Source organism: Callospermophilus lateralis, chromosome 14 (assembly GCF_048772815.1).
Source record: "Callospermophilus lateralis isolate mCalLat2 chromosome 14, mCalLat2.hap1, whole genome shotgun sequence".
In the NCBI taxonomy this organism is placed as follows: domain Eukaryota; kingdom Metazoa; phylum Chordata; class Mammalia; order Rodentia; family Sciuridae; genus Callospermophilus; species Callospermophilus lateralis.
Genome location: NC_135318.1, coordinates 22939672 through 22966844, shown reverse-complemented (window position 1 = coordinate 22966844; position 27173 = coordinate 22939672). Strand labels below are relative to the sequence as shown.

The window sequence follows — 27173 nt, the reverse complement described above, 5'->3', positions numbered from 1 at the left end:
GTACCACCTTCTCTCACTCTGACCTTCACAAAGCCCCCTTCCTGGACTTTGGCTTCTCATTTTGTCCTCTCCCATCCCATCTCCATTGAACCAGGTTGTGTAAAGTGCTAATCATATCATGCTGGGCCCTGCACTTCAGATATAATCCAAACTCCTCACCCAGTCGAAGGCTTCCTGTGACTTTCCCATCCACGTAGGTCAAGTTCACTCCAAGCTGTTCTCCCTGCCAGAAGCATCCTCTCAGTGCACTCCAAACCCCTCTCCTCGCTGCTACTCACTACCTGCTCCCCTTGCCAACTCCTCCTTGTCAATTCTCCTGAAGCCCTTCCTGACCTTCTCGACTCAGAGCACCTGGCCTTTTCCTTCCTTCCAGTTACCATGTTTATTACTCGATTTTACACTCAAATAGTGCCACAAGAGCCAGGACCAGCTCTTGTGCTCCCCCCACCCCTATCTCTCATTTGAAAGGCAATGGGCTTTTGATGAGTGGTTTGGACGACTGCTTGACTCCTTCATTTATCTATATCTGTGCACAACTACCTGCCCCCACTCCACCTGCCTTTGTGAGCAATCTTAGGATGATACATCGGGGGTTTCTCTTCCTTAGGAAGGGTAGTTCAAAGCATAGCTGCAGGCTAAAACCTCTCCAGGTGATTCTAGAAAGTAGTAATGCTTAGACCCCCATCCCAGACCATTGAAACCCAAGTCTCAGCTGTAAAGCCTCAGCATTTGTTTTTAAAACTCCCCTGATTCTAATGTGCATCCAGAATTGAGAACCAGTGATACAGAAGAAAAGAAAGGCTGCTTTCATTCAGCCAGGGATGAAAAGCCTTGGATGGACTCACGTGAAACACACGAGGCACCGCACTTGGGACTTCCCCACCCCAGCCTCCTGCGCGCGTTCACCTTCCTCCTGAGCTGACTCCATTCCGATGCAGCAGGAAGAAAGAAGGGAACCAGACCAGAGTGGAAAGCATTTTCAAACTTTATTTACAACTGTCACAGTGACAAAAAGTAGTTTGGAAAAAAAAAAATATGCTAGTTTCTCCCTGAGCCTCAAAAAAGAACAGATAGAAGTTACAGGAGGTTCGTCTCACAACAGGCGTTTTACTGAAATACTAGGATTTTTTTTTTTCAATACGATCAGTTAGAAATACACACAAATTACTTAAAAAAAAAAAAAAAGAAAAGAAAAATAAAAATAAAAAAGAGGCCAGACAGGAGCTCAGCCACTTGTCCACGAGCAGCTGGGCGCCCCCAGCAGGCTCAACTGCTGAGAGGCCTGACTTTAGGTGTCAGCCCCTGGCCTACTCAGACCACGCAGGGTGGTACAGAGTGGTCTAGTGACCAGCAAAAGGAACAAACCACCCCCATAAACATACATATACACAAAGTCGATTTGATACGCAGTTTACAAGCACGTTCCCATCACACAGCAAGACCGGGACAGAGGATCCAGGGTGGTGGATGAGAGAGGGAGAGACACCAATACACAGGAATTGAAAAGGCAAAACCCTCATCCACAAAGGGAGGCAAGAGATGAGGAACACTACGAGGGGACGAGGGTAAGGGGGAACAAGTCTCTGTAGCCAAAACAGAAGGACAGGGGCAACAGAAGAGAGAAGCCCCTCGAAGCGCAGACTGCAGGCCTCTCCCGCTTCTGCCAGGAGCTGGAAGAAGTTATTGCCATCGGTATTTGTATCACAGGCGGACGACAGAAGGAAGGGGGAGGGGGCAAGGGGTGGGGGGGGACCATTGGCTTCCCAGAACCAAATCCTGCTGACTGCCTGGTCAGCCCCCATCCTCCTGCCCCAATGTGCCTCAGAGCCACACTGCCCTTGAGGTATTAAATACAGCTAGACACACAAGTCCAAAACCGGGGGTCAACCTGGACTGTCCAGAGACCTGAGGGGACATTGTAGATGCCTTGGTTGGTCGAGCGCAACCCAAGAAAGGTTCTGGGTCCACCTCTTGGCTGCACAGTTCTGCTCTGATATAGAGATGTGGGAGAGTCTGTCCTGCAACCTGCTGCTGCAGAAGGTTTTGAGCTATGACGAGAAGCTTTAAGTCCAGAGGCTGATTTCTTCAGGCAGCCGCTGCCCTTGCAGGAAACAGGTGGGAGGAGGACAGGGATGAAAAGCCACCTTCCACAGGGACACAGAGTTCTCCACCCCCACACCTTCCTCCCACCTGCTTCCAGGAACTCCATGGGGAGAAGCAAGGATCTCATGATCTGACCTCAGCCTGGATCCCACTGTTATTCCCCGGGAGCCTTGGTACCCCTGGGTAGTAATCCCAGGCTGTGTCAGTCCCTGGGATCTGCACGAAGCTCCCCCTCCACCAAGGAACACGCTCTCCTTCTCCTCCCACAAGAGAAATAGGCTTAGAACCTACATGGGAGCGGCTGCGAGGTGGGCAGGCTGCAATCCACAGCTGCGGAAGGTGGTAGAGGAATAGGAAGGGCAGGCTGGGAGCCCCCCTGCTCTGCTGCCTCTGTCTCCCTGGCTCCATGGGACTCTGAGAGCAAGTCTTGGGAGGGGCCAGTGGAAGGAGGGGCCTTCTTGCCCAGGCATCAGCCTTGGGGCCTCCAGCAAGGGCAGGAAGTGCTCTTGCCATTCTGCAAAGTGCCAGCAGGCAAAAAGGGTCCTTCTGGGGAGTAAAGCTCAAAAGCGCTGCCTCTCACAAACCTCCAGTCTCCTGGGCTCAGAGAGCAAGCTGCAGCTGGGGGCAAATCCAGGGAAGGACAGGGTTCCTTTCCTGCACATCCCTCCAGCTGGCCCTGCAAGCAGCCCCTTTCTCTTTCTCCCTGTCTTCTCTCCGTCACTGACCAACACTCCTAAACTCAAGGGGAAGGCTGGTAGTGGGTGAGACAGCAGAGCAGAGTGAGATGAAGACTTGGTTTTTCTGATGCCCCAGCAGCTAGCGCAAATCCGCCAAGCACTTCCTGGGTGCAGATCTCTGCTCAATGCTTTCTTAAAAACCTGTTTCTTTCTCTCTTGCCTGGTGTTGGTTTTCTTACACCAAAGGTTCCTGGCCGGCTTGCCCATCCCCCTCACCTTCCTGGACCCCCACTGCCTCTGGCTGTTGGAGTTCAGATACTGATCTCAGAAGCAGCACCCCTTCCCCACACCCCCGCCCCCTGCTCTCTGCAGCTTCATTTCTCAGAAGGCCTTGCAAGTTTTTGTCAGAGGGCTCCACTGCTCAGCGGATTTAAAAAAAAAAAAAAGACAAGAAAAGAAAAGAAAACCAATTTGGTGATTTGCAGGTGCAAAACGGAAGCCTCGTTTGACATTTTCAGAACGATTGTGGCTCACTCTCTTCTTCCATCCAGATGGGAAAAAACACAGTTCAGGAACAGATGCTGGCTGGCACGACCCAGGGCACCCACTAGGACCCTACTGCTCCTTGTTTTCTTTCGCTGTCTCTTCGCAGTTGTCGGGCTCATCCTCCTGAACCAAGAACTCCTCCGGGGGCCACCGGAGCTCCCCGCTCTCCACCTCCCCCTCGGTGGGTTCCACCACTATGGAGGGCAGGCGGTCCTTCAGTTTGCAGCAGCGGTCAAAGTCTGACGGGTCGGGGAAAATCTGAAATAAAAGCAGAGCAGGCACCTGGTCACACACATATTTGAAAAGAGAAATTCAGTTCTTTCCTTTCATACACGCATGGCAAGCTGAGTGCTGGCCCTCTGCCAGTGACCGTGCTAAGCCTTTGGGACTCTGGGAGGTAAGGCTGGAGCCAGGGGAATAAGTTTTGAGGGAAACTGTCCCTTAGCCAGACTTTGTTTTAGTCCTGAAGCTCAAAGTTTGCGGGGCAGTAGGAGAGAGCTGGAGAGAGGAGTCCTGGTCTGGGGAACTGGGGCTCACCAAATCTCAGACACTCCGCACCTTCAAGGCCATCTCCTCTCATCTTTCCATTTCATAACTGAGGAAACCCAGGCCCAGAGGGATCAGGAGATTCACTCAAGGTCACACAGCTTGTTCATAGTAAGAAAACAAGTGAAGTGGGGGGCGGGGGGAGAACACATTAGAAGAGATTCTAGCAGGCTTCTCGCTCCTGCAAGCATGAAGACAGGCCCATGGCAGCCTGAGATTCAGTGCTGAATCTCTAACTGAATTCTTTATTTCCAGATAAAAGAATTAGAAATCATGTCACCACAGTAAGCCATGTCTTTCTTTGTAGCAAGTATTTTATACCTGCAGAGCAAAGCATGCAAGTACCCAAACATAAAGCTCCTGCCAGAATCTTTAGAGGCACCCAGTAGAAACAGACAGACTACTAGGTTCTTTACATGGATAATTTCAAACCAACACAGTTAAAAACAGGTGTTACCCATGCTATCTTAAAGAATCCCAGGCTTGGGCAAGTAAGTTGACTAAGACCATACAGCCTGGAAATGAATGATACTCAAACCAGGTGTGCCTGACACCCAAGCCACAGTACTGCCCTGTCCCTCAAAGAGGGGTCCTGACCTCATTGCTACTATCAAGTCAAAGCCAAATCCGGATGAAGGCAGGGCCCCCAGTCACAAGCCTGCTGGAAAAAAATCCAAGGCCCCCGCCTTTTGCACCTGTGAACAACCCTTGGCTTCTTGCCAGCCCTACACCTGGGCAAGTCCACTTCTCTTCCCAGAGTCCCATCAGGAAGGCTGCATTTGTTAACACCTACTGTGTGTCCTGCCCAGAACTACAGAAACCCCGAGCCACGCTATAAAATCAAGGGCCAGTCTGGCTCTGTGGATCCCTTTGCGCACACTGCCCTGTGACTATAGCTGACCCAATTTCCTTATCCAGCAGCTTAAGTACTTAATCCACTGGGCTGCGGGTCCCTTGCCATTCACAGCTCTTCGTGACACACCTGAGAGCTGGAGAGAGGAGTCCTGGTCTGGGAAACTGGGGCTCACCAATCTCAGACACTCCGCACCTTCAAGGCCAACTCCTCTCACCTCTCCATTTCATAGCTGAGGAAACCCAGGCCCAGAGGGGTCAGGAGATTCACTCAAGGTCACACAGCTTGTTCATAGTAAGAGAACAAGTGGAGTGATGGAGAACACATTTGAACAGATTCTGGCAGGCTACTTGCTCCTGCTGGGTGGAGACAGGCCCATGGCAGCCTGAGATGGAAATATTTAGGCCCCCCGAAACTCCTGTGCTGCTCCAAGGACAGAGAGACTTACTGCACCCCAACTCCAAGCAGTGCTTTCCCAGCCAAGTCACACTCTGCCCATGTCACAGGCCATGTGGGGCTTCTGGGAATCACAGGCCCCAAGAAGCCTCTCCAATCCCTGCAGACCAGTGATTATTAACCATTTATCCAATAAAGGCCTATTGCTGGGGATTAAGACTTAAGCCAGCTGCACAGCCAGGCATCATTAAAGACTTAACAAGCCTCATAAAAAAGGATCGTAATAGCAGCCAGAAAGAAAACAAGCTAGAGGAGGGGCTGGCCTGGGGGGTCAAAGGAGGCCCAGGGAAGCTGACCCCCATTCTGGGCTTTTCCTTCTGCCTGGCCAACCCTAACGCTCCACCCTTGGACTGCACTGTGCACAGAGGAAGGCAGGTATAGAGCAGGGAGTGGATCAGGTGGGCTATTTGGGCCCTTTGTTCCTTCTCCTGGGGAGTTGAGCCCCACCTGGGGGTGAGGACACAGGCACCTTCCAAGCATGAGCTCTGGGCATGAGCCAGGGCACCTCAAATGAGTGGAAGGCACACAAAGTGCTTTCAGAGATCACCTTGCTGAGGACTCATGGCCACCCCTGGGGCAGCAAGACCCTGGGATTCTGAGGGTTGCATGGCAGAGCCAGGATTCCAAACTTGATCTGCTTGTTTCCTGTGCCTGTGCCTTTTGGAAAATGAACAGAACCACAGAACCTAGTTGCCACTAAGTCAACACCCCATTTCCCAGATAGGAAACTGATTGGGAAAGGTGAGCAGGGCTCTGGGTCTCCACTGCCCAGTCAGCTTCTGGATGCCCCAGCCTGGTCTCCAGGATGACTGTCTGGCCAGCAGGGCCCAAAAAATGAGCTTCTCAGTCTGGACACTTGTCCTCATCTCCTAGAACCTGAGGCAGAGCTGTGAGATATCAAGAGGAGATGGCTACACAGCCCCTTTGCCCTGTCTCCACCCTCTGTGGCGGGCCTCCTGTGACAAGGCTGGGAGACACGAAAACTCGATTCTATTTATGATCACCCAAGCCAAGGAAGAGCAAAAGGACAAGAGTCAGGGCCAGGTCAGCAGGAGCCAGAGGACTTTGAAGTGTGGAAAGCATGTGATTTCATTACAAGCTGGGAATAGGTTTTTACCTAAAATAGGGGGAGGAAGACTAAAATAACGTTGATGATGATGGATGAGATTTGTGCTAAGCAGAATCTCCATCTTCATAATTCTATGAAGTATGAAGTGCTACGATCCTTATTTTATAGATGAGGAAACTGAAGAACATAGAGGGCATATGACTTGCACAAGGCCAAGTCCCTAGAAGGTGGCTGTACTGGGACCCAGTCGGCTATAGGACTTCAAAGATGTGTTCGCTTGAGGACACTGGGTCAAGCCACAGAACTGAGATCCTCTCTCTGTCTTAACATCCATTGCATTTCAAGTCCTCTCAACCCCTCATCTCAGTTTCTACTTTTGAGAAGTGAAGTGACCTTCTCGTCTCACTAAGTGAGTACAAGTTTTTGACACATATAGAGACTATAAAATACTTCGAAGACATCAGCAAAATTCAAATCGTTATACCTTCTTTGGAGCAGTCCCAACAGACTACAGTAAGTGTCCAATCTCCAAGCAAGAGGCAGTAATACAACACAGTAATTAAAATAACTCCAAACAATGCTTTTCATACCAAGAGCTCCACAACTAAGTCTTTTAAGTCCTTGGGGGAAGTCTGAGCATTGAACTTCTGATACTGCTTCTTTGCCAAAGACCTTTGCTCCCTGCATTGCTCAAAGCAGCAGCCATTAAAAAAAATTGGGGGAGGGGGGGGAGACAAAGTTTGCTAATTATATACTTTAAATCACTGTAATAATTACTCTAATCCATCAGATTTTATTTTATTATCAGATTATAACAAATTGTGCCCCTCAAAGTTGTAGCTCTCTCCAAAAATAAACAGAAAGCACTCAGAGCCAAACAGTGCTATGGTTTCCTTGCAAACAGACAGAAAGCCGTGCAAAGGATTGCTGAGTCTTTTTCCAGCACAATCTTATCTCCGACAGCTGCTTAAGAGGCTGACCCCAAGGAGGTCAACATTTTTCCACTAAGTCATGCTTTTTAATCATCTAGGCAGCAGAAAAATGAGAGGTTGCAACTGCAATTTGATGGGGTGGGGAAGGCAGTGGAAAAAAGAACTCCCCAGTTGGACTTGCCAAGCACATGACAGGTAGGGCGAGGCAGCCGGCCAGCCCGGCATGCTGCCTGCCTGCAGGAACTGGCAGGGAATGAAGAGCTGCCCCTGTTCCAAAAAGAAACGGCTTCTGGTTAGACCTCCTAGCTCCAAGTGCCCCTTTTTTTTCTGGGATGAAAAAAAAAAAAAAAATCCTTCCTTCCCCCTGTAGCAAAGGCTCATCTCTAAAAGGGTCAGAAGGAAAGATGGAGAGGCTCTAAGAGGCATTTCCCACCTCATCCCTGGGCAGGGCAGGTCTAGAAGCATCGGCTGTGGTTCTTGCAGCCCTATACCTCCTCCTCCTGCCTGCACTTCCCTCTCTATTGCATTAGGTTTCCCTAGCCAGTGGCTTACATCTAACTAATAGCACCAAGTTCCCTCCTTTTCAAATAGAATAAAGTTTATCATCCACACACACCAAGAGCATCCAGGTCCTGCATGTCTGCGTCCCCCATGTGTGGGACAAATAGGCATTCAACTCTGGTGACTGGGAATTTCACAGGGGATCCCACTGCAGAAGCATCCTTTGCCAACTGGCCTTCAATTCCAACAGGTCCTGAATGTTGAGGACACAAACAGATTCCCTTGAAAGGTCAAGGGAGCTTCGGGACAATTTAGGAGGAAGAGAGACCACCTATGAGACAGAGTTTGGATGCTCTCAGTAATGAGAGCATCCCTATGCTGTCCCATTCAGCAGCCACCTGTCACTGTGACTACAGAGCACTTGAAATGTGGCTAAAATGTTAAAATTCATTATAAATTTATCTATTACTTAGGTAAATATAATACAAACACACATTTAATAAAAATTTCAATCGCTACCTGGGACTAGTGGCTACCACATTGGACAGATGATTGGTCATGAGCATTATGAAACCAGGACTGTCCTGGAAGACTGAGAAAGTTTGGTTAGCTGACCAAGACAGGTGGCCCCGGAGCAGAGAACTATAGGGCCGGGGGCAAGCTCCTTCTGAAGATGAAGGATTCATCGGCAGGCTTTTTGCGTGGGCATGGAAGTCACTGGTGAGCCAGCTTCCATTTCAGGGCACTGAGGGAAACTGAAAGGCAATACCCAGGCTCCAAAGGCCCCAAATTTGGAGACCTAGCTATCAACTGTCTGCCTTTAAGCCAGGTGACCTAAACCTGGCCGCCTCAGGGGTGGGGAGAGGAGAGAGATGTCTGGCTTCTCGTGTGGAAAATGTGAGTGGTACGGGTCGGAGCCGCCCTCCCCTGTGTGTGCATCGCTCAGCCATCGTCTTTGACAAACAACCCGAGCTGGCCACAAAGAGGGCGGAGGACTCTGCAAAGACAGGAGAGATGCTAATAGGGAAAGCAGACACCAGCAGGTGCAGGAGATGAAAGGTGCTTAACTGGACACAAAGGGCTAATTACCAGCTCTGCAAGCTGAGCCCTGGGCAATGTGGGCACCCTGCTCCTCTTTGCAGGGAGGAACAGAGGAAAGAAGTGCTGGGGGTTGGTGGGGGGTGGAGGGTGGGGGGTAGAGGGCCTGAGACAAATAGCCAAGCCAGCTCCCCAAGGCACTGTGCACAAAACCACACAGTAAATCTCCAACCTCTCTAGTTGCAGAGAGGAACAAAGACTTAACCCCAAAACTGCTGTGGAAAATCACCATTCCCACAGGTGAGCAGGAGTCTGGAAGATCAGGCATTTGCCTTGCCCCTCTCTCTTTCTGTCTCTGTGACCTTCGTGGAGTCATGGTAACTTCTCTGAGCCTCAGCTGCCTCCTGAGTGAAAGGAGGGAGTCATTTCCACAGCAGTATTGTGCTGTTATACTGTGCTGGGTGTAGAGAGCCAGCCCCTTGCCCTCCTCGCTTCCTCTATAAATTGGAATTAATGCTAATTCTGATCTTAGAGGGCTTTGGAGAGAATCAAATACAGGTATGTGTGAACAAGCTCTGTAAACTCTGAATTCCTAATGCTGGTTCTTATTACGTAAAGCTGGGGTCCCCAAGGACCCTTTAGAGCAAGAGCCTGGAAAGCTGACAGCTGTAGCCTGGGACAGGAGCACAAGAGCAGCACTCTGGGCCTGTACTTACATAGCACAGGCCATAGTCAGTCACTTCTCCAAAGAAATGACTGACTTCACTGCTTTCCTCCCAGAGCCCCTGTTTCCCCACGGCCGGGATGGGGCCAGCTGCAATGGAAACCATTGCCTTTTCCAGACCCTGGCCGCTCAGCAGATAGTTGGTAGCCAGAGGCCTTCCCGCTATGGACCTCCCTCAGCCCACTCGGGGACCTGCACCTGGGTAAGTCAGGTCCCTCCTGACCCCCAGGTTCCCAAAGTCTAGATTTCTTATTTTTTCCTGGACAATGGATTGGCCTTGTGTGTTGATCCCTTCCTAGTGGGGGCTGGTTTGTAACAATGGGCAGATCTCTCCCAATTCCTGCTCTTCCAAAGGTGGAAAGAATGAGCAGCAGCTAAGACGAATGAATAACCCACCGTGCAGTTTGCCCCGTAATAATATGTGAAGGCAAGAAGTACTGTCTTTGAAATGCTCACCTCCTATTCTCTTATTAGCATTACGTTGTTGTTAGTATGTTTTGGGCATCCTGCTGACTTTTCAAAGTGGCATGTGGCGGCTAAGAACAGAAATAATGGTGGCTCAGGAGCAGAGGAGCAACTGAAGGAGTTCAGGGAGGGACGGGCCATCTCTAGCTCTGCTCAGAGGCCACCCAGCTCACTGTCCACCTCTGAGACTCTCATCTTGTTTTCACTCTTCTCTGGCCTGGAGCCATGGAACACCCACCTCACCCTATCCTGCCATATCCTGGTGTCTCTAATCCTACAGGGCACTTGGGCCGAGATTTGGGCTTTAGAGCAACTCTGGACCTCCTTCCTTTGGATCAAAGATGCTTAAGCCTCTAGCCTTGAAACTTAAAAGAAAAGGAAATCCTTGGGATAAACACCATCTTTCATAAACATCTCTCAAACACACACCCATCCTGCAAGTCCGGGAGTTCCAAATTCCAATTAATTAGCACTAATTGCTACTGATAATGCTGGGCCCAGGGAACTGATGAAATTTTTAGAATGTTAGAAATTTTTCTCCAAGTTCTCTGGGGTAGTGAGGAAAGACTGCAGTCTTGTGGCACAGATGATTTCAAATGCTTGTATCTTACTGGCCACATCATCCCCCCTCTTGACAATAGAATCCCCAGTCTTCTGGATCCTTCTCTCTGTCTTCCATTGGTATCACTCTAATGTCCCATGGCCACACCTCCTCTCTCTTTTAGAAAGCTCGGGCTGACCTAGCTGCCATTTCAACCGGCCCCTTATTGTTTGTTTTGGGGACACAAAAGCTTGAATATTTAGCTGGTCCCACAGCCTTCCCATCCCCGTCTGTTCCCTTCCTCACCCCTACATGGCTTCCAAACCCACCCCAGAATAGAAACGACTCTTTCTCAAGTCTCTGAGGACTTCCTTGCAGCCCTGTCCCATGGCCTTTGCTCAGCTTTCAGTCACTTCAGCAGCACCCTGCCAGGCCAATTCACCTTGTCCCCAAAGTGAGGTCATCAGCTAATTACCCATCTTTTGTCCAGTTTAAAATAATGTTTCTCCCCCTCAAACAAAAACTGTCTGATGGTACAGTTCCTGTCAAAGACACCCGGATAGTTAACCCCAACACAGCACTGATGCTGACAACTGAAGCAAACAGGGCCACATCCTAGAGGGACACCCATATCTTTAGCCAAGAGTCCTACTATGCTCTCATCAGATGGTTTTTATGTAGGCTAAAGAAGTGGTTCTCAAAGCTCAAATCTCCCAAGGTCCTTTCAGGGAGGGGTGCACATGGTATTAAAATATCTTCAGAATAATACTAAGAGGCCATTCCTCTTTCACCATGTTGACACTTGTCCTGATGGTCTAAAAAGCAACAGTGACTGAAACCTGTGGCACCTTCCCAAGGATTAACGCAGTGGCTTCAAATTGTACTGGTTGTCATTGTATTGTTCACCTCATTCTGACAATTAAGACAAGAGCCAAACAACCAAAAACACAAAACAGAGCAAAGCAAAAACCTTAATGTTCTTGGTGAAGCAGTAAAAAACAAATTTTTATTTAATACGGACTCTAAAATAAATGTTGTTTTAATATTTGGAGGGATGAAATGAAAAGTACTTCTGCTGCTTACCAAAATACAATGTCATCTCCAGAGAAAGCCTGATTGAGTTGCCAGCTGAACTAGCCACACTGACCAACCAACAAACTATGGTTACTTCAACTTGAGTACTGAAGGCATATAATATAAATACATACAAATATATATGTGTGTGTGTGTGTGTATGTGTATGTGTGTGTATACACACATATATGTGTGTGTGTGTGTGTGTGTGTGTGTGTGTGTATATATATATATATTTAGAGCGGCTATCTACTTTTAAAAAATCTCATTTATTTTGAGCTCTGGATAGATATACATATATTTTTAAATGAACAAAATAAGTCTGTCACTTTGAAGAAAATGACTGTTAGTATTTGTCACCAATGATAAAAATAGAGCTTTAAGTGAAAATTATAATTTCGGAAAATTTGTATCAGTGCCCATGAGCTTGATAACTTCCTAGTACTTGAGGCTTTCTGATGACAATGGTAGAGATGTTAACAAATTTGACATTTTGCTACTGTGTAATGAAACATGTCAACATTTGGAAGATCTGCATAACTCAGTGAATCTATTTTTTCCAAATGATGAATACAATACACCACAAAACCAAGCATGGGTAAACAAATCACTCCAAATGCCAGATAGAGGAATGAATTTAATGTAAGAGTAGAAAATCTTATCTCACTGATAAGATTTCTGCTATCACATAATGGGTAAGAAAGTACCACTTGTTAAGTTTTGGAAAAATATTTAAAATTTTTTTAAAAGATTGTTAAGATATTTCTTCATTTTCTAACTACAGATCTGCATGGTCCAGATTTTCATTTACTTCAACCAACATATATTACAATGGATTGACTCATGGAAGGCGCACATGAGAATCTAGCCAACTTCCATTAAACCAACTCAAAAGAGACTCACAAAAAAATGTAAACAGTGCCTCTCTTCTCACTGAACTTTTTCTTTTTTGGAAAAATATAGTTATTTTAATGAAAAATTGTTATTTATATTAACATAATGGTTTCATTGTTATTCTGAGTGAATTGATGTATAAAAAATGAAAAATTCTGTTTTGATTTCTAAAACAGTAAATATCCAGACATACTCCACATACACAAAAGCTCCTTGGGAGATCATAAATAATTTTTAAGAATATAAAAGGGACTAAGACCAAAAATTTGAGAACTGTTGGCCTGGAGGAAAAACAACAACATCAACAACATACAGAGACAACCATGCGCGCCAAGACATGGAAAGACAACATATTTTTTAAAAGTGAAAAAGACCTGAGGGGAACAGCAAATATGCCCTCAAAGCATCTAAAAGCAGATATGAGAGAGAGTGCACATCAATCCCATGTGAACATCCAGCAGCAGAACAGAGGATTTCACCTCATTATTCAACCTTCTAACAAAAACAATCGAGATTAGAGGGAAAATAAGGTCCAAAGAAGTGACGCAAGTGGCCTGAGATGGCACAGACAGCAGAGAAGCCAAGATCAGAGTCCAGTCCCAGATTGTTAGTCCATAATCCCTCTGAGCTGAGGGATTCTGAGCTCTGAGTCCCTGGCAGTGTCCAGAGAACCCCCGGGTGACCCAAAGTCATGCTACCATAGAAGATGTTTCATGTCAACACTATTGTCCAGTCTCCAGGCTGCCCTCCTGCTCTGAAAATCAGCAGTCCTGACTCCAAGGGGGACCTCGACACCCAGGGATCCAAACATTTTGTTTGCATATCCCCTAAAAATTTTGAATAACTGCATCTCCTTTCACATGTCCTAAAACTCCTGATATAAATAATGACACCTGAAAATAAAACACGTATACCACTCTGTTTTTTTTTTTTTTTTCCCAATGTACTTGCTGGGTTATAAAAACTACAGCAGTTTGATATCAACCATCTCCCAATGGAAAACCCCTGACCAAGCTCCTATATTTCATAGTACTCCTTCCTCTCCTTGAATCTATATTTCCATCCCACTTCTCCATAAAACTTTTTCTTAATGTATTTTTATGTTTGCAAGTGTTTAGTCATTAGTTTTTCATACTTCTTTGCAATAAAAAAGTAAATTTATATATTTAAATGGACATTATTAAAAAATGTTCTGTGACCTTAAGTTTTTGTTGATTAAAAGAAATCTGGATTGGCTTATTGCAGCTATTAGTATCTAACTGATTGATGAATGTATCACAAACAATTACTAAATACAAGAATTTTTTTTTTTTGGTACTGGGAATTGAAATCAGGGATGATTTACCACTGAGCTACCTCCCCAACCCTTTATATTTTTTTTATTTTGAGACAAAGTCTTGCTACGTTGCTAAGGCTGGCCTTGAAATTCCAAACCTCCTGCCTCAGCTTCCCAAGTCACTGGGATTACAGACATGTACCACCATGTCTGGCCATAAAGGTAAATTTTTACTATATTGCTTTCTTACTGTGAAGGAGGGGTGGGACTTATGGGGCTACCTGGACAGTACATTCTGTGTGGTCCGTGTGTTTGAAGCCCCTAAAGTTTCCATCCTGGGGAAGGCAACTTGAAAGAACTCAGGAGGGTGGGCGGCAAGGACAATCTCGACAGAGAGGTAGGAAAGGGACCCTGGTGAGGCCAGTCTGCAGGAACTGTAATTTGAGAAAAGCCACCAGAGGAAGCTAAAGGTGTAGACATGGATTTCCTGAAAATGCTTCCTGCTGTCATGTCCCCTGGAAAGTGTCTGTGAACCCCTGGGGCAGCTGCCTTCCTGTTTTAACACTTTGTTCAAATGTGAAGTAGTGTATACACAGACACATTATCAAGAAGTAATTTGGCATGAAAATCTCCAATACTACAGTGCCAAGGGAAACAGGAAGGATCCTGGTATTTTACTGCCACATCTGAGGGGGCAAATGACCAAAGAAAGACAGAAATTGTAATTTAATATTAGCTGTCTTTATGAATGTTTCTAAGGGGACTTTTGAAGAAAACAAATTCCTTCATGATAACAACAGTGATGTCCCCTAAAAGAACAGTGCTGAGGAATTTCACACACAAGCCCGTGCCTGGGTTTGCCAGCCTCAAGGGACCACCTTGGTCATCCCTATCCAATCCACGTGCCTGTTAGGTTTTTTCTTTACTCACTTATTTAAATCATATTTGCTTAAAAAATCAAACTCTATCACTACGTAAATGGGAAACTAATATTATAGGTCATAAGTGGTTATCATAAAATGTACTAACATTTAAAAAAGCTGTCTGTGTAACATCTAAATTAACCTTGTAAACCACAAGGAACATCTGGACCCTACTGGAACACTGGCTGGGACTGTTCACATGCTTCAAACACCTGCAGCTTCACAGGCTTATCAGGTAGAAGGTCCTTGGATGGGGTACAAGATGTCCTTTATGTTTCATTCTACTTCTAAGAGTCCAACCCAGCCTTAATTCCAGGGAAGCACTATTTTTCAACAATGAGCATTCCATGAACCAGATATAGAGTCCCAGGGATGTCAAGATAGGCATGGGCTAAGTATGCCTCTGGTCAAATTTTGGGGTTCTTCAGGCCAAAGCGATTTCTCTGGTCTTTTCATCGTTCCATGGTACTCCAAAGTCAAAGAAAAATAGAGACCCATACACATTTGGAATCCAGAGTGCATCAATGTATCTACCATGGGTCAAGACTATCATCATTAGCATTTAGGTGTAATGGTGCTCACCTATAATCTCAGCAACTTGGGAGATTGAGGCAGGAGGATCTTGAGTTCAAAGACAGTCTCAGCAAGTTAGTGAGGCCTTAACCAACTTAAGTGAAACCCTGTCTTAAAATTTTAAAAATATAAAAAGGACTGGGGATGTGGCTCAGTGGTTAAGCACCCCTGGGTTCAATCCCTGATACTTAAAAAGAGAATATCATCACTAGCTATTTTGTAATGCTGTTTAAACGGCGCTTAAACATCATCAATTATTACATGCTTGAAAAAATTAACCATGAAAAGATGTATAACACCTTCTAAACATGCTAAAATACCCAAACACCTTTCTAACTCTACCTGCAAAGCTTCTCCACTACTCCATCTCTATAGATGTTACACCCCTGTGATGCAGTTTGCTAGAACTTTCAATGCTGGGAGCATAATAAACTCTTTTATTTACATTTTCTGTTTTTCATGGAATATAAAATCAAAAGCCTAAATGATGTTGAATCTCTTTAAATCAAGAATTCTACTTCCAGGAATTTATTCCAAGGAAATTAATTAGACCCGTGCAGAGATTTATGTAAAATGATGTTCAGAGCAGTGTTCTTTGTAAGAACAAAATATGCCACAACCTAAATATTCAGCAGTAAGAAATGGTACATAACAAAATACTATATTACAAAGAAAACCAAATGACAAGAACATAGTCAAAATATGTTAAATGACAAAAGCATTCACTAGAGCACACACACTATTATTTCAATTTTATTTTTTAAATATAAGTACACAGAAACCTGTTGAAAGAAAACATACCAGAATGTCTCAGTGATAGGAATATGGGTTATTTTTCTTTTTTGGGTACGAAGGATTATTGAACCTGGGGTACTTTACCGCTGAGCCACATTCCCAGCCCTTTTTATTTTTTGAGATAGGGTCTTGCTAAGTTGCTGAGGCTGGCCTTGAAATTCCAATCCTTCTGCCTCAGCCTCCTGAGTCATTGGGATTATAGACATGTGCCACCACACCCAGCTAAATATTACTTTTTAATGATAATGTGCACTCACAAACTCACATTTTTATCTTTGGACTAAGATTATTCTAAAGAAATAGTATAAATTATGCACAGGTTGATTGATACAATTATACGTAAATTATCATATCATTTATAAGGAAATAAAAAAATTTCAACAATGGAAAATAGTGAAACAATCTTATAACTTTATGCATATATTAAAAATGATAGCTTTGGGTTTTTTTGTTTCGTTTTGTTTGTGCAATGCTGGGGATTGAATCCAGGGCCTCGCACATGCAAGAAAAGTGCTCCATCATTGAGCTATATCTCCAGTTCAACTCTGGAGTATTTTTAAGGTTAAGTTGTAATGACATGGTGCTGGTGATAGATGCTGTTAAGACTGCAGAACAGAACAACGTATAATTATTGCTACATAGAGTTCTAAGTACATTGGAAAAAGAAGGCAAAAGATGCTCAAGTGTTAACAGCTGTGATTTACACATGGTAACTGGAAAACAAAGAGTTGAATGAAGAAAATAAAAATTTTATAATGGGTATAAAAATTTGAAAAGCATAAAAGTAATACAACACGCACTTTACCCAGAATGATATGAAATTACTAACAAAGAGGGAAAGAGAAGGAAAACATTTCCTATAACTACAACACTCTAATCTTTAACAACCACTACTGTGTTAACATTCTGCCTTCTAACTGTGTGAGTTAAATGGCTCTTAAACGTGTGTATATGTGTGTAGTGTAGAGTGTCTGCAGGCAGCGGGTTCCGTCCAAAGGGCTGGACAATTGCTTTAAGCTCTACAAAGTAAAATTAGAAGATGATTCCAAGGTGTATTTACAATTTTGTCTGGAAACCACCCCAAGTCAAGCCAGTAGAAAGGCAGGCAGGCCTAAAGACCAACCATCTCGGGAAAGACATGTGACACCTTCTTTGCTCGGATCTACCCTGCTTTATGTGAGAGATCTAAAACCTAAAACCGTCCTTCCTATTGACTCCAGTAAATTTTCTGTTCAAGAAGCAAGAAGTCGATGCTGATTCAGCTACATGTTTGGGGGCTGTTCTACACAGTTCACCTAAGATGAGCTGCCCACAGAGCAAAACAACTAAGCCCAAAGGGGAGAGGGCCAAGGGAGCTCCCCAACTCCCCAGGGCTGGCTTGACAACAATTTGGAGAAACTTCGGGCAAATCGTTTTCAAGATGGATCTGTGCAATAAGGAACCATTGCCAAGTCAAGGGGAGGCACTTGGTACAAGATTTGATTTGCTGACACAGAACCCTTCCTAAAGTGGGAAGGGCAGGTGGGGAGGTGAGAGGCAGACAGAGGTGACGCTGTGGCTACTAGACTGGAAAGAAGGGAACCTCAGCGAGTCGGGGCCCTGTGTGAATGAAGGGCCTATCTTCATGTTCTCTGAGGATTATTTTAGGATCAGGCCTGAAAGATCACTTCAGGACATTTGCCAGACACCCAGGAATAGCTCTTGACTTCAGTCACAAGATTCGCCACCCAAACTCATCCCTTTCTTCACGGTACAACCCTCCGTTCTATCCGACATGGGGGACTGGGTCGACTCAGAAAATGCTGACCCTATAAAAATCTACACTATGGGACTGCCAAGGCACAGGCCTGGTTCTCAATGCAGGGAAAGGAGAGAAGGGCCTGGTGCATCATTCAGCGCTCATTAAGTGACTGTTTATAGGACACCATGGCAGGTACTGTAGGAACAAAGACAGTCTAAGACATGGTCCCTGGCTCTGTGGTGTGACGAACACCCAACCACTGTGAGCCGGAGGCGGCAGGGCCAACACGGGCCCTTTGAGAGGAGGCTGTATGGCTGTAGTGTGCAGCCGGCTGGCTGGGCAGTGAAGGAAGCTTGTTCTCTCCCTGGCTGGGCACAGACCCACTGTTGTGCCCACAGGGGAAGGGGGAGAGGGAGACTTCTCCCATGGGAACAATTCCATCCTTCTGCGGCCTGATCCAGGGGCCTTCCACAGCAGGCTCTGAGCACAGGAGGAAAGTGCTGGATCCTCATGCAAAGTGGACCTGAGGTGAATAAGGATGCAGTGTGTGCAGAGGCAGCTCAATGCCACTCAGAGAAATGGGCTCCTTGTGCTTCCAAACCCAGCGGCCAGAGCTGCCTCTCATACATCACACTGGTGTGATTTTTACCCAGGAGAGTGGCGGAGGGAGTTGGGATGGAGAAAGAAAACTTGCCATGATTCCAGTAACATGTCGTGTCTGTGGCTGGCTGTCTCCTGCCAAGTGTTTTGGAATTTTAGCTTTATGTCTCTCCAGGGACTCCTGTGCCTTTTTAAAGTCTGATGTTGTGAAAGATGGTTTCCTGGTGACCATGGGACTTGTGTGCAGTTGCTCAGTGGGGCCTCTCAAGCTCTGGGGGACATGCAGGGGTAACCAACGAGACAAGAGGACTTGGGAGGAAGACACACACAGAGCTGATAAGTTATTCCCAGAGTGACCTACATGCAGGGGCTTGAGGGGGACCGCAGTACGTTGCTGAGCAGCAACCTTCCTGAGGCCCTAACCCAGGAACAGGGAAGCAAAACCCAGCCCTTATGTAGACACATGCATCCCACCCTGATGGGAGCAGCACAGTGAGCCAGGCTCAGGACATTCATGAAGGCGGCTCCGTGTAGGGTGCATGAGGACAGTTCTGGAATGCTGCTGTTCCGTGCTCTCCTGGACCAGAGAGGAATCACTGTTCCTGGTAAAGAACAAGGGGCTCTGAAGAGAGAGCAGCTGGCTGTGGATGAGCCTCTGAGACAGAAGGGGCTGCAAGACCCTGTCCAGGGCCCAATTCCCTGGGAGCCGATTCCCAGCTCCCATGAGTCCTCCCCAGAACAGAGTGAGACTGAGGCTCCGAGACCTCAAGAAGCAAATAACAGGCAGAGGCAAAACCGTCTGGGCCACTTCTATCCCTCCTCCTCCCTTGGATTACTCCCTTCTGCCCTGGGAGATGAAGGGGAAGATGGAGAAGCTCTCTGCTCAGTAGATCAAAAGGAACACACAGGGAACTGGAGCAGTGCATTCTGTGAAGAAATTGCTCCTTCTGGTTTGAGAGTGGCGTCCCTTGACTCCCTGAGAAGGAAAGTCTGCGGCTTGCCTGCCTAGTAGACGATATCAAGTAGCAGAAGTACATGATCAAGAGCAATGGCAGGTGGAATACCAAGGCAACCAGTCAAGGGTGTGCTCTGCTTAGAAAGGGATCCCCAGAAAGAGTCCCCAGGAAGGATACTGATATCAGATCTTATTTGGGATGCTTTAGAAAGGACAGTTTAAAACCAAGAAGCCATAGTTATGGCTTGACCTTGACCTGGGTAAGACTGTGGAGGCCTACGTGCACTGGGCTGGGGGGAGTCAGGCAGCAAGACCAGAATCCCAGTGCCTCTTGGGTTTTAGCAACGAAAGATCCAAGAAGCTCCCCTAGGATGCTTCCCTGTACAGAGCCCAGACCAATGCAAGCCTAGCATAAAAGGAGACCCAGTCAGAGATCCCCAAGCACCACATGCCTAGAGTCCTGCAGCCATGGAAGAAGCAGGCTTCCCAGGCAGCCGCTGACTTATTTTGATGGACAGCAGACATTCCTGTCCCACAGGTTGGTGACTTGGGGCCTACAGTGTAGGCAGGAAGCTAAAGCCTTCAGGGTCATAAATGTCCTCATGGAGACCTCCCACTCAGCTCTGAGAGTCAGCTGCCACCAACAGCCTGCTCAAACTGTACTCAGACTTTCTAGTAACTATTTACTCACCCAACCTGTGGGATGACATAGTTCATGCCAAATAAATGTGCAGACATGGATTTCACTTATCTGATGTGATATCCAAATGGTACTGGCTCACAATATAGTACTATCAAAAGACAAAATATGGGGCTAAACTGGATCTTTTAGGATAAAAAGGGCATTCACTTGGAACCCTTATAGGCATGGGCCTGAGCAGATCTAGGAAAGAGATGAAAGTGGCCAGTTTCTGAATCAAGAGACTTGCCCACCAACCACTTAGCACCTGCTCTGTGTAGGCACCCTGGGTGGGGGCAGAGTACAAAGGTGATAGTAAGTCATCCCCTGCCCTCGAGGACCCAGGCAAGGAGAAGGTAAGGCAGGGCGCATATCCTCAAAGACCAGCACAACATCCTGGCAAAGTACAAAATGCCACAAGCACTGAAAGAAAGGTCACATCCAGTATAGAGAAATCAGGAAAGCTGCATTCTCAATAGGTCTGAAAGGTGGGGGAATGACTGACAAAGTCCAATGGGCCATTTATTTGATGACCTTGTTTCAAGGTCAAACCACAAGCCTGAGATTCTATTTCATCTGCCAAGTTGGGATTGATGTCTCTTTCCCTCTCTCAGTTCCTTGGAAAAGCAGGTCTTAATAAAAGCCACATACTATTATTATCCTCAGGAGGAAAGCCAAGAGCAGAGTTCTGAGATTCCCACCCCCAGATCTGAGCCAAGCCCAAGCATGCAGAGAGACCAGCTCCGGCCAAGAACCAGCCCAGCCAATCCCCAGAGCTCTGGTGGGAAAGCTTTTAATTGGATAGCACTAATTTGAGTGGGCCCAGAGAAATCTGTCACGTGAGAATCGTTAAGACCAGCTCACTACAGAGTCTCTCACTTGGCATATACAGGGGTGAGCCAAAGCGTGTCTGCTGCTGTAACAATTACATGACACATCGTGTGGCCTCCTAAAAGCCCTCATTTTATTTCAAATCCCAGCCCTATTCTGACTTCCCTCTTCCAGACCTTCTTAGATTCTATAACTCAGATTTGATCATTGCTGCCCATACCTGGATTGACCATAGCTTCTGTACGGTGGCCCATACCAGATTGCCTGTGTACTTGGTCAAACAGTATAATTTCTCCCCTTTCTCTTCATTACACAACCAAGAGCCCTTTCTGAAATCATTTTGTTGACAGAGTGCTTTGAAGTTCCAGGCAGGATCTTTTGGCACTGGGCAATAGTCCCCACCCAAGGGGCAGAGACAGATTTCCTGGGGGCTGTGAGAACTGGGCTCTTGGTCCAGCGCCATAAGGGAAGACTAGAGTAATTTTTTCTTATTATTGTGATATCACAGGAGCCCAGAGGTGGGTTTATTTTCCTTCAGCATTGCAGCCCCAAGTAAGCCTTCCTCACCCAGAATGGCAGCCCCTTCCTTCATCATCACCTGCTCCAACCCTCAGATGCTGCAGAAGGGCCTGGAGCACTTGAAGGGCTGAGAAAATTGTCCTACAGTGCCTGGCCCTTTATCCTGGGACTTGTTTAAAGGAGAGTTTAAAAAACAACAACAACAACAAAAAAAAAACACATGCAAGAAGTCAATGACTGTGTTTGGAAAGGTTCTGTGATGGAAATCTAAAACCCTGAAATGAAAGAAAATCTCACCTGTAGCCACAAAAAGATTCAGTCTGACTCACAGGCTTGGAAACTGATATCCAAAAACAGCCTAGTTGGTAGGCCAGGAACTTTTCCAACTCCCACCAGACCCTGGGGCTCTCAACTGCCTTCCTCAGACCCACTGGGGGAAAGAGCCTTTTCAGCCCTTCAGGCTAATGGAATCCTCATTAACAGCCCACAGGAGGGGCCTGACTCTATTGATAAAAAACAAAGGGGCCTCCTTGAGCCTCCCAAGGGAGTCCAGGCTGTGTTCCCAACCTCAGCTTTCATCCTGGCCTTTGATCACCCTCCCCTCATCAGTCTGCACCTACTCTGGTTTTCTATTTGTTTCTTTCTTTACAAAATAAATGCCCCTGGAACAGCTCTAAGGATGACCAGCCAGAGTGAGTCTAGACTCTAGCCAGAACCAGCCCAAGGTGGAGGCATGCCATGAATCAGAAGAAGGAGGCTCTGGGGCTGGAGAGAGCCAGGTCTCCAACTCAGCTGGGGGCTGTGTCCTCCTCTGTGGAGCAGGGTGAGAACTCCCACCTGAGCTGTGGCACAGCAAGCAATGTGTGTACAATGCTTGGTCCACAGCAGGCATGTGGTTCATTCCTGCAGCATGGCCCTCTCACCCCACCTGTCTTCCCTGGACCCGCAGCTCTGTAAACTCCCCTAGCCTCACAGTCTTCCCTTACAAACAGAACTCCTCCTTCCCCCAAATTTAGTGACCTAGGAACTCTCCTAGACTATCCAAAAGCAATTTGCCCCAGGGGTAACAAGTGCTCTGTCACCAGCCTGTTAAGACCCCTGGGGGTAAGAGAGTGAAAGTGTCACTTTGTTCCTTTTCATGGTCTTTATGCATGTTGGATCCACCAGATAGGATGATCTCTAAGCTGGTTGGCAGCCACAGCAGCTATTGTCTGCTGGACTCTTTGTGTCCTAGGCACTATGAATGCCTTAAACCCATCCTCTCACCCTGCTGACTTATCATCACAATCTTATGAGGTGAAGGCTATTGATACCGCACTTTACAGATGAAGAAATTAAGGTTTCCTGGCATTTGGGGACTGTCCTTAAGGTCACACAGCTCTTACAGGTGGCTTTAGGACACAAAACCAAGTGTGCTTCTGTTAGGAAACAGACATGGGAACCCAAAGTTAAGGGCCGCTTCAAACGGGCTCACTGTACTGAACTCCACATGCTTTCCTTTCCAATAGGCAATTTACTGCAGCCCTGCCTGGCCTTAGTGGACAGGACATGTTACATTCCTCAGCAAACTACCTGTTAACTGCAAGAGAAACGCAGGCCCAAGATAATGTTGACAAGAGGAACTCGGGATATTTTTGTGACCAGATCCTGAAACTCTGGGAGATAAGGGTCATTCCTCCTAACCATAAAGTCTGTAAGAATGCATGGTTAAGAATCCAATTAGAACCTGTCAGCATGGGCCAAGGTGACCTAGAGTTGCCATGACAGTGGGATCTTGAAAGTCTGATGTCATCCTGCTGTCAGTCAAAAGTCAAGAGGTGAACCTAGGTGGGACTCTCTGGAAACTTCTCTGGGATCCGCAATAAAACTGAAGTGCAGGACAGGCACACTGTCTTTCTCTTCTCTGAAAGGACCCACTCTCTCCCTTGAGAATGTCCCTAACCCCTTTCCTATTCTCAGTAAACTCATTCCTATTACTCTGAGCAACATGTCTAAAATCTTTCTGATTTGATCACACGAGTCAGGGTTTGAAGAGAGGGTCTTCACACTGTCTTAATTTTTCTAAAGTCCTCAGCTCTGTAACACTTTCAGCCCCAGCAAAAGCCACCATACTCTAAGCAAGAGTACTTAACTCACCTGATAGGAAAGGCCATCCTTCCGGGGGTTGAGGCCAATCTCCTCCATGGATGGGGTGTTCATCATTACCTCAGTCATCTCGGCCGATCTCAGATAGTCGGGGCTGCCAAGAAATCCAGACCAACAGTCAACAAATGCATGCATTTTCCTCCTCTGAGCCTTCACTTGCTGTGAGACCAGGGGACTCTCTGGAGGCAGGATAAGAGGTGCTCAAAACAATGCTTGCACCAAAACAAGCTCACATGCTTCCAAACCTTCCAAACCCATAGCACCAGAGCCCTCGTCCAATCCATTGACAAAGCTCCATCTGCAAACCTTCTTCTGACTCTCCTGAATATTATAGTCCCATCTAAGACAGGGCAACCCTGAATTTTTCTTTAAAGACCAGAACTAGAATAAACCACAACAGTAGGTGGCTGAGTCCATGTATCCATATTGAAACCAACTCAGCCAAGTCCTCCCTCCACCCCTCCACTTAAAAACAAAAGTAATCCTTGTGTGAATTTCCAAAGGGGAATTGCATGTTATTATTACATAATAACAATAATAGGCCAGCCTCAGGGAGACAAAGTCCAATTCTGCTGCCTTCCTAAATGTCTCTGTCTGTCTAGTGCTCCTTTTGGCAAAATGTCCCACTTAAAGCCCCAAGGGGTCAGCTTTTCTGCAAGCTTCACATCTGCCATCCAACCCCCTTCTTTAGCCCCAGCGGCAGCAGCTGCAAGCTCACAGCTTGAAAAACATCCCCTGGATTAAAAAGCCTTAAGGATACTGGGACTCTGATTGCAAAGGAAATTTCCAGAGGGGCCAAGCTGGCCCACCAATGGCAGACATGTGAAAGTGCTTTGTACTCTCTAAGCAGGATACAAATGTTCCATTATCCTTGCACAAGCCATGGGCACACACAGGGTCCTGTATGCATAATGCCAAACCCACATACCAAATCCAGGTACCCACAACACAATACCCAGCATTTTCACCATTATGTCTGTGCACATGGTTTAAAAAAAAAGAAAAAAAAGTGAGGCATGCTTTAGAGACTATATCTAAGGAAGCAGTGATACCAGACTCCTCTTCATTTTTTAGTTACTACACAGAGTAGAAATGACATTGGTTTTGGAAGCAGAAGCAATAGGTTGTTGTCTAGGCTCTGCTGCTTAAGTATGCATGATCCTGAACAAGTGTATAACCTCTGAGCCACAGGTGCCCTGTTTGTTACTAAGATGTTATGTTAAGGGCTAAGGTCTGGGTAAAACTGTTGCAGACTGTGAAGACCTGATCAATAAAATAACCCTGAACTTTAATTTTTCAGGAGCTATTATCCCTGAGGGGCCTTAACACTCAACCTTGCAAAATTTTGACCAGAGGCACAAAGCCTCCACCAACCTTCAAAGTCTCACCTATAAGGTACCTGGATACCTGCACATTATTAGGGGATAGAGAGGTAGGGCTTCCGGAAGAGAGGGGTGTACAAGCCTCGGGGGTGGGGGGATTTTTACTTTGTTCTGAGAGTTCAGTCCCCTCTCTAAACAGAGGCGGGTTGTGATGGGGGAGGGGAGACTAAGAGAAGATGCTGGGTTTAGATTGAAAGGCTGGAACCTTCAAGAAGCAAGTCCCTCCCGGGTCCTGGAAAGGCTGCCGCTGACCCTCAAAAGAAAAAGAAAAAAAAAGTACCAGGGAAGCACCCACAGGGCTAACGCTCGGTTCTTCACCTGATATGAGACGCTGTCCTCCCTCGGGGCTGTGGCGCGGGCCCAAAAAGTTGAAGTGAGAAGTATGAACTTTCCGGTTCCTGGGCTCGGCTGCGCCTGGGATAGGGCTGCGCCGAGGCTGGAGCCCGCTTTCCCCTGGCTGGGAGGGAGCCTGTCCCTAACCCTGGCCGGGCTTCGCACGCCCGCACCTGAAAGCGTGTTCCGGGGCCACCCGCACTCGTCCCCCCTCCTCCACCTCGGCCACTCCTCCACTTTGCTTAGCTCAGGAAGGAAGAAGCGGCCGGCGCGCACGTCCCAGCAACCAGGGGCCTCTCTGCATCCTTCCTATCCCCCATCCCCGGCCAGGGGCAAATCTCTGCCGCCCCCAGCCCCCGCCCCGGCTCCTTCCATTTCTGCACCGCGAGACTGCTCCCTTAAAGGCGAATGGGATCTTAGGGACTATGCAGAGGGCAGGGGTCGAGGAGGGTGCAGCGTGTGCCCTGCTGCTTGTGGCTTACGTGTGGGGAGCGCGTCCCCCTCCCTTCCCCGGAGCTCTGCAAACGCCACGGCTGCACCAGCTCAGCCCCGCTGCAGCCGGCCTCGACGCCGAGACTTGCATGCAAACAAAAAGAAAAAGGGGAGGGGCTCTGGGAGAGAAGAGCCCCCTGCGCCAGGCTGGGCGCGCGCTCCTGCAGACTCCGCATAAGGGGTTTCATTACCCGGGTTTCGTTGGGACCCCAGGCTCTCCCCACCCACCATCACCACCACACACACCCTCCAGCCGTCACTTAAGTGAAGGTTCCGAGTTCACTTCCTTTGTCTGGATGCTCTCAGCACCACCTCCCCCCACCCCCACCTTTGCAACCTTGACGCTGACTCCTTCAGGGGCTCCCGGCGGCGGGTGAGCGCTAGGCGCTAGTGTCACCGGAGCCCGCACCAGCGGGTGCCCGGGCCCCGAAGCCTCGGTCGTTAGACCGGCGCCCGCCGCAGGCGCAGGATACTCACCAGTGAATGGGGAAATATACAGACATGAAGTCCTAGGGAAGGCTGACCCACGCCCTTGTGATTTAAAAACGGTCACTGCGTCCCGAGTGAGGATGACACGGGCGCAAACGGGCGCGGCAGAGGCCGAGCGCGAGCACTGGGCACTCGCCGGTCCGCCTTTCCCAGACAGCCCGGCTGCCAGCGGCGTCGGCGGTGCAGACCAAGCGCCCTGCTCTTCACCGAGCTCCGGCTCCCACAAAGACCCGGGGAAGCTGTATTTATAGGGGAGGGGGCGGGGTTTGGCCCCGAGAGGCCCCGCCCTTCCTCGCCCACTCCTGGAATAACGTCACCAAAATCATGAATGGCTTCAACGCTCACAGCTCCCGCGGGCGGCGACTCGGGGGCGCGCTGAGCTCTGTTCCCCGAGGGCCGTGGTTTGCTGCAGCTCGGAGTACTGCCCCCTGCCCACGACTCACACACACGCACACACGCACGCACCCGGCAGGGGTTCAATGTCAACGCCGCTTCCTGCTCACAAACCCGTAGGCATCCGCAGCCCCCTTCCTGCGCACACACCCAGGGACTCCAAGGCAGCACGGTTGAGCGTGCGGAGGGTTCGGGACGTGACTGCCCAGGTTGCGCCGAAGGAGGGCGCCATTCCTCCATCCCGCCCGGCCGCGTGGCCCCGCGCCCTCCCTGGCACCCACTCACCGTCCCCAGCCCACACTCAGAACCCCTCTTCAGCGGTCCTCTCCCAAAGTAGGCCTCCCTTTGGAATCGTCCCCTGCTGCACCGCGATCGCGGTGCCGGAGTTGCGTCCCTTCCATCCTGGACTAGCAGCGTGGAAAGGAGAGCATCACCAAAAAACGCTGTGGGTAGGCAGAAGAGACAGGGAGTCGGGGACCCAGTGCCTGCGGGGGCGCAAGATTTGCGAGGAACTGGTCCGCAGCCTTGGGATCCATGGAGGGTTTTGTTTATGGGAGAAAGGATGTGGTGTCATTCTTGGGTTATTTCACTGGACACGAGCGCGCGGACGGACACACACACACACACA

The 27173-nt window shown here is 47.8% G+C and overlaps 1 protein-coding gene across 1 annotated transcript; it reads right to left on the bottom strand.

Moving 5' to 3' along the window:
• Positions 1–967: 967 nt before the first annotated feature.
• Lbh (LBH regulator of Wnt signaling pathway) lies at positions 968–26362 on the bottom strand. Its single transcript, XM_076832964.2, has 3 exons — positions 26141–26362; positions 23448–23550; positions 968–3584 (listed from the first exon to the last, which is right to left on the bottom strand). Exons 1-3 carry the CDS (start codon positions 26164–26166, stop codon positions 3396–3398), a joined length of 318 nt encoding a protein of 105 aa, XP_076689079.1. The 5' UTR covers positions 26167–26362; the 3' UTR covers positions 968–3395.
• Between the last annotated feature and the right edge of the window lie 811 nt (positions 26363–27173).

What these genes read in the sequence shown, in the direction of transcription:
- Lbh (XM_076832964.2), bottom strand. Translation starts at nt 26,166, where the DNA reads ATGTCTGTATATTTCCCCATTCACTG. An exon ending in GTATATTTCCCCATTCACTG is followed by an intron (nt 23,551 to 26,140) that starts GTGAGTATCCTG and finishes ATTTCTTGGCAG; the next exon opens with CCCCGACTATCTGAGATCGG. An exon ending in AGGATGGCCTTTCCTATCAG is followed by an intron (nt 3,585 to 23,447) that starts GTGAGTTAAGTA and finishes CTTTTATTTCAG; the next exon opens with ATTTTCCCCGACCCGTCAGA.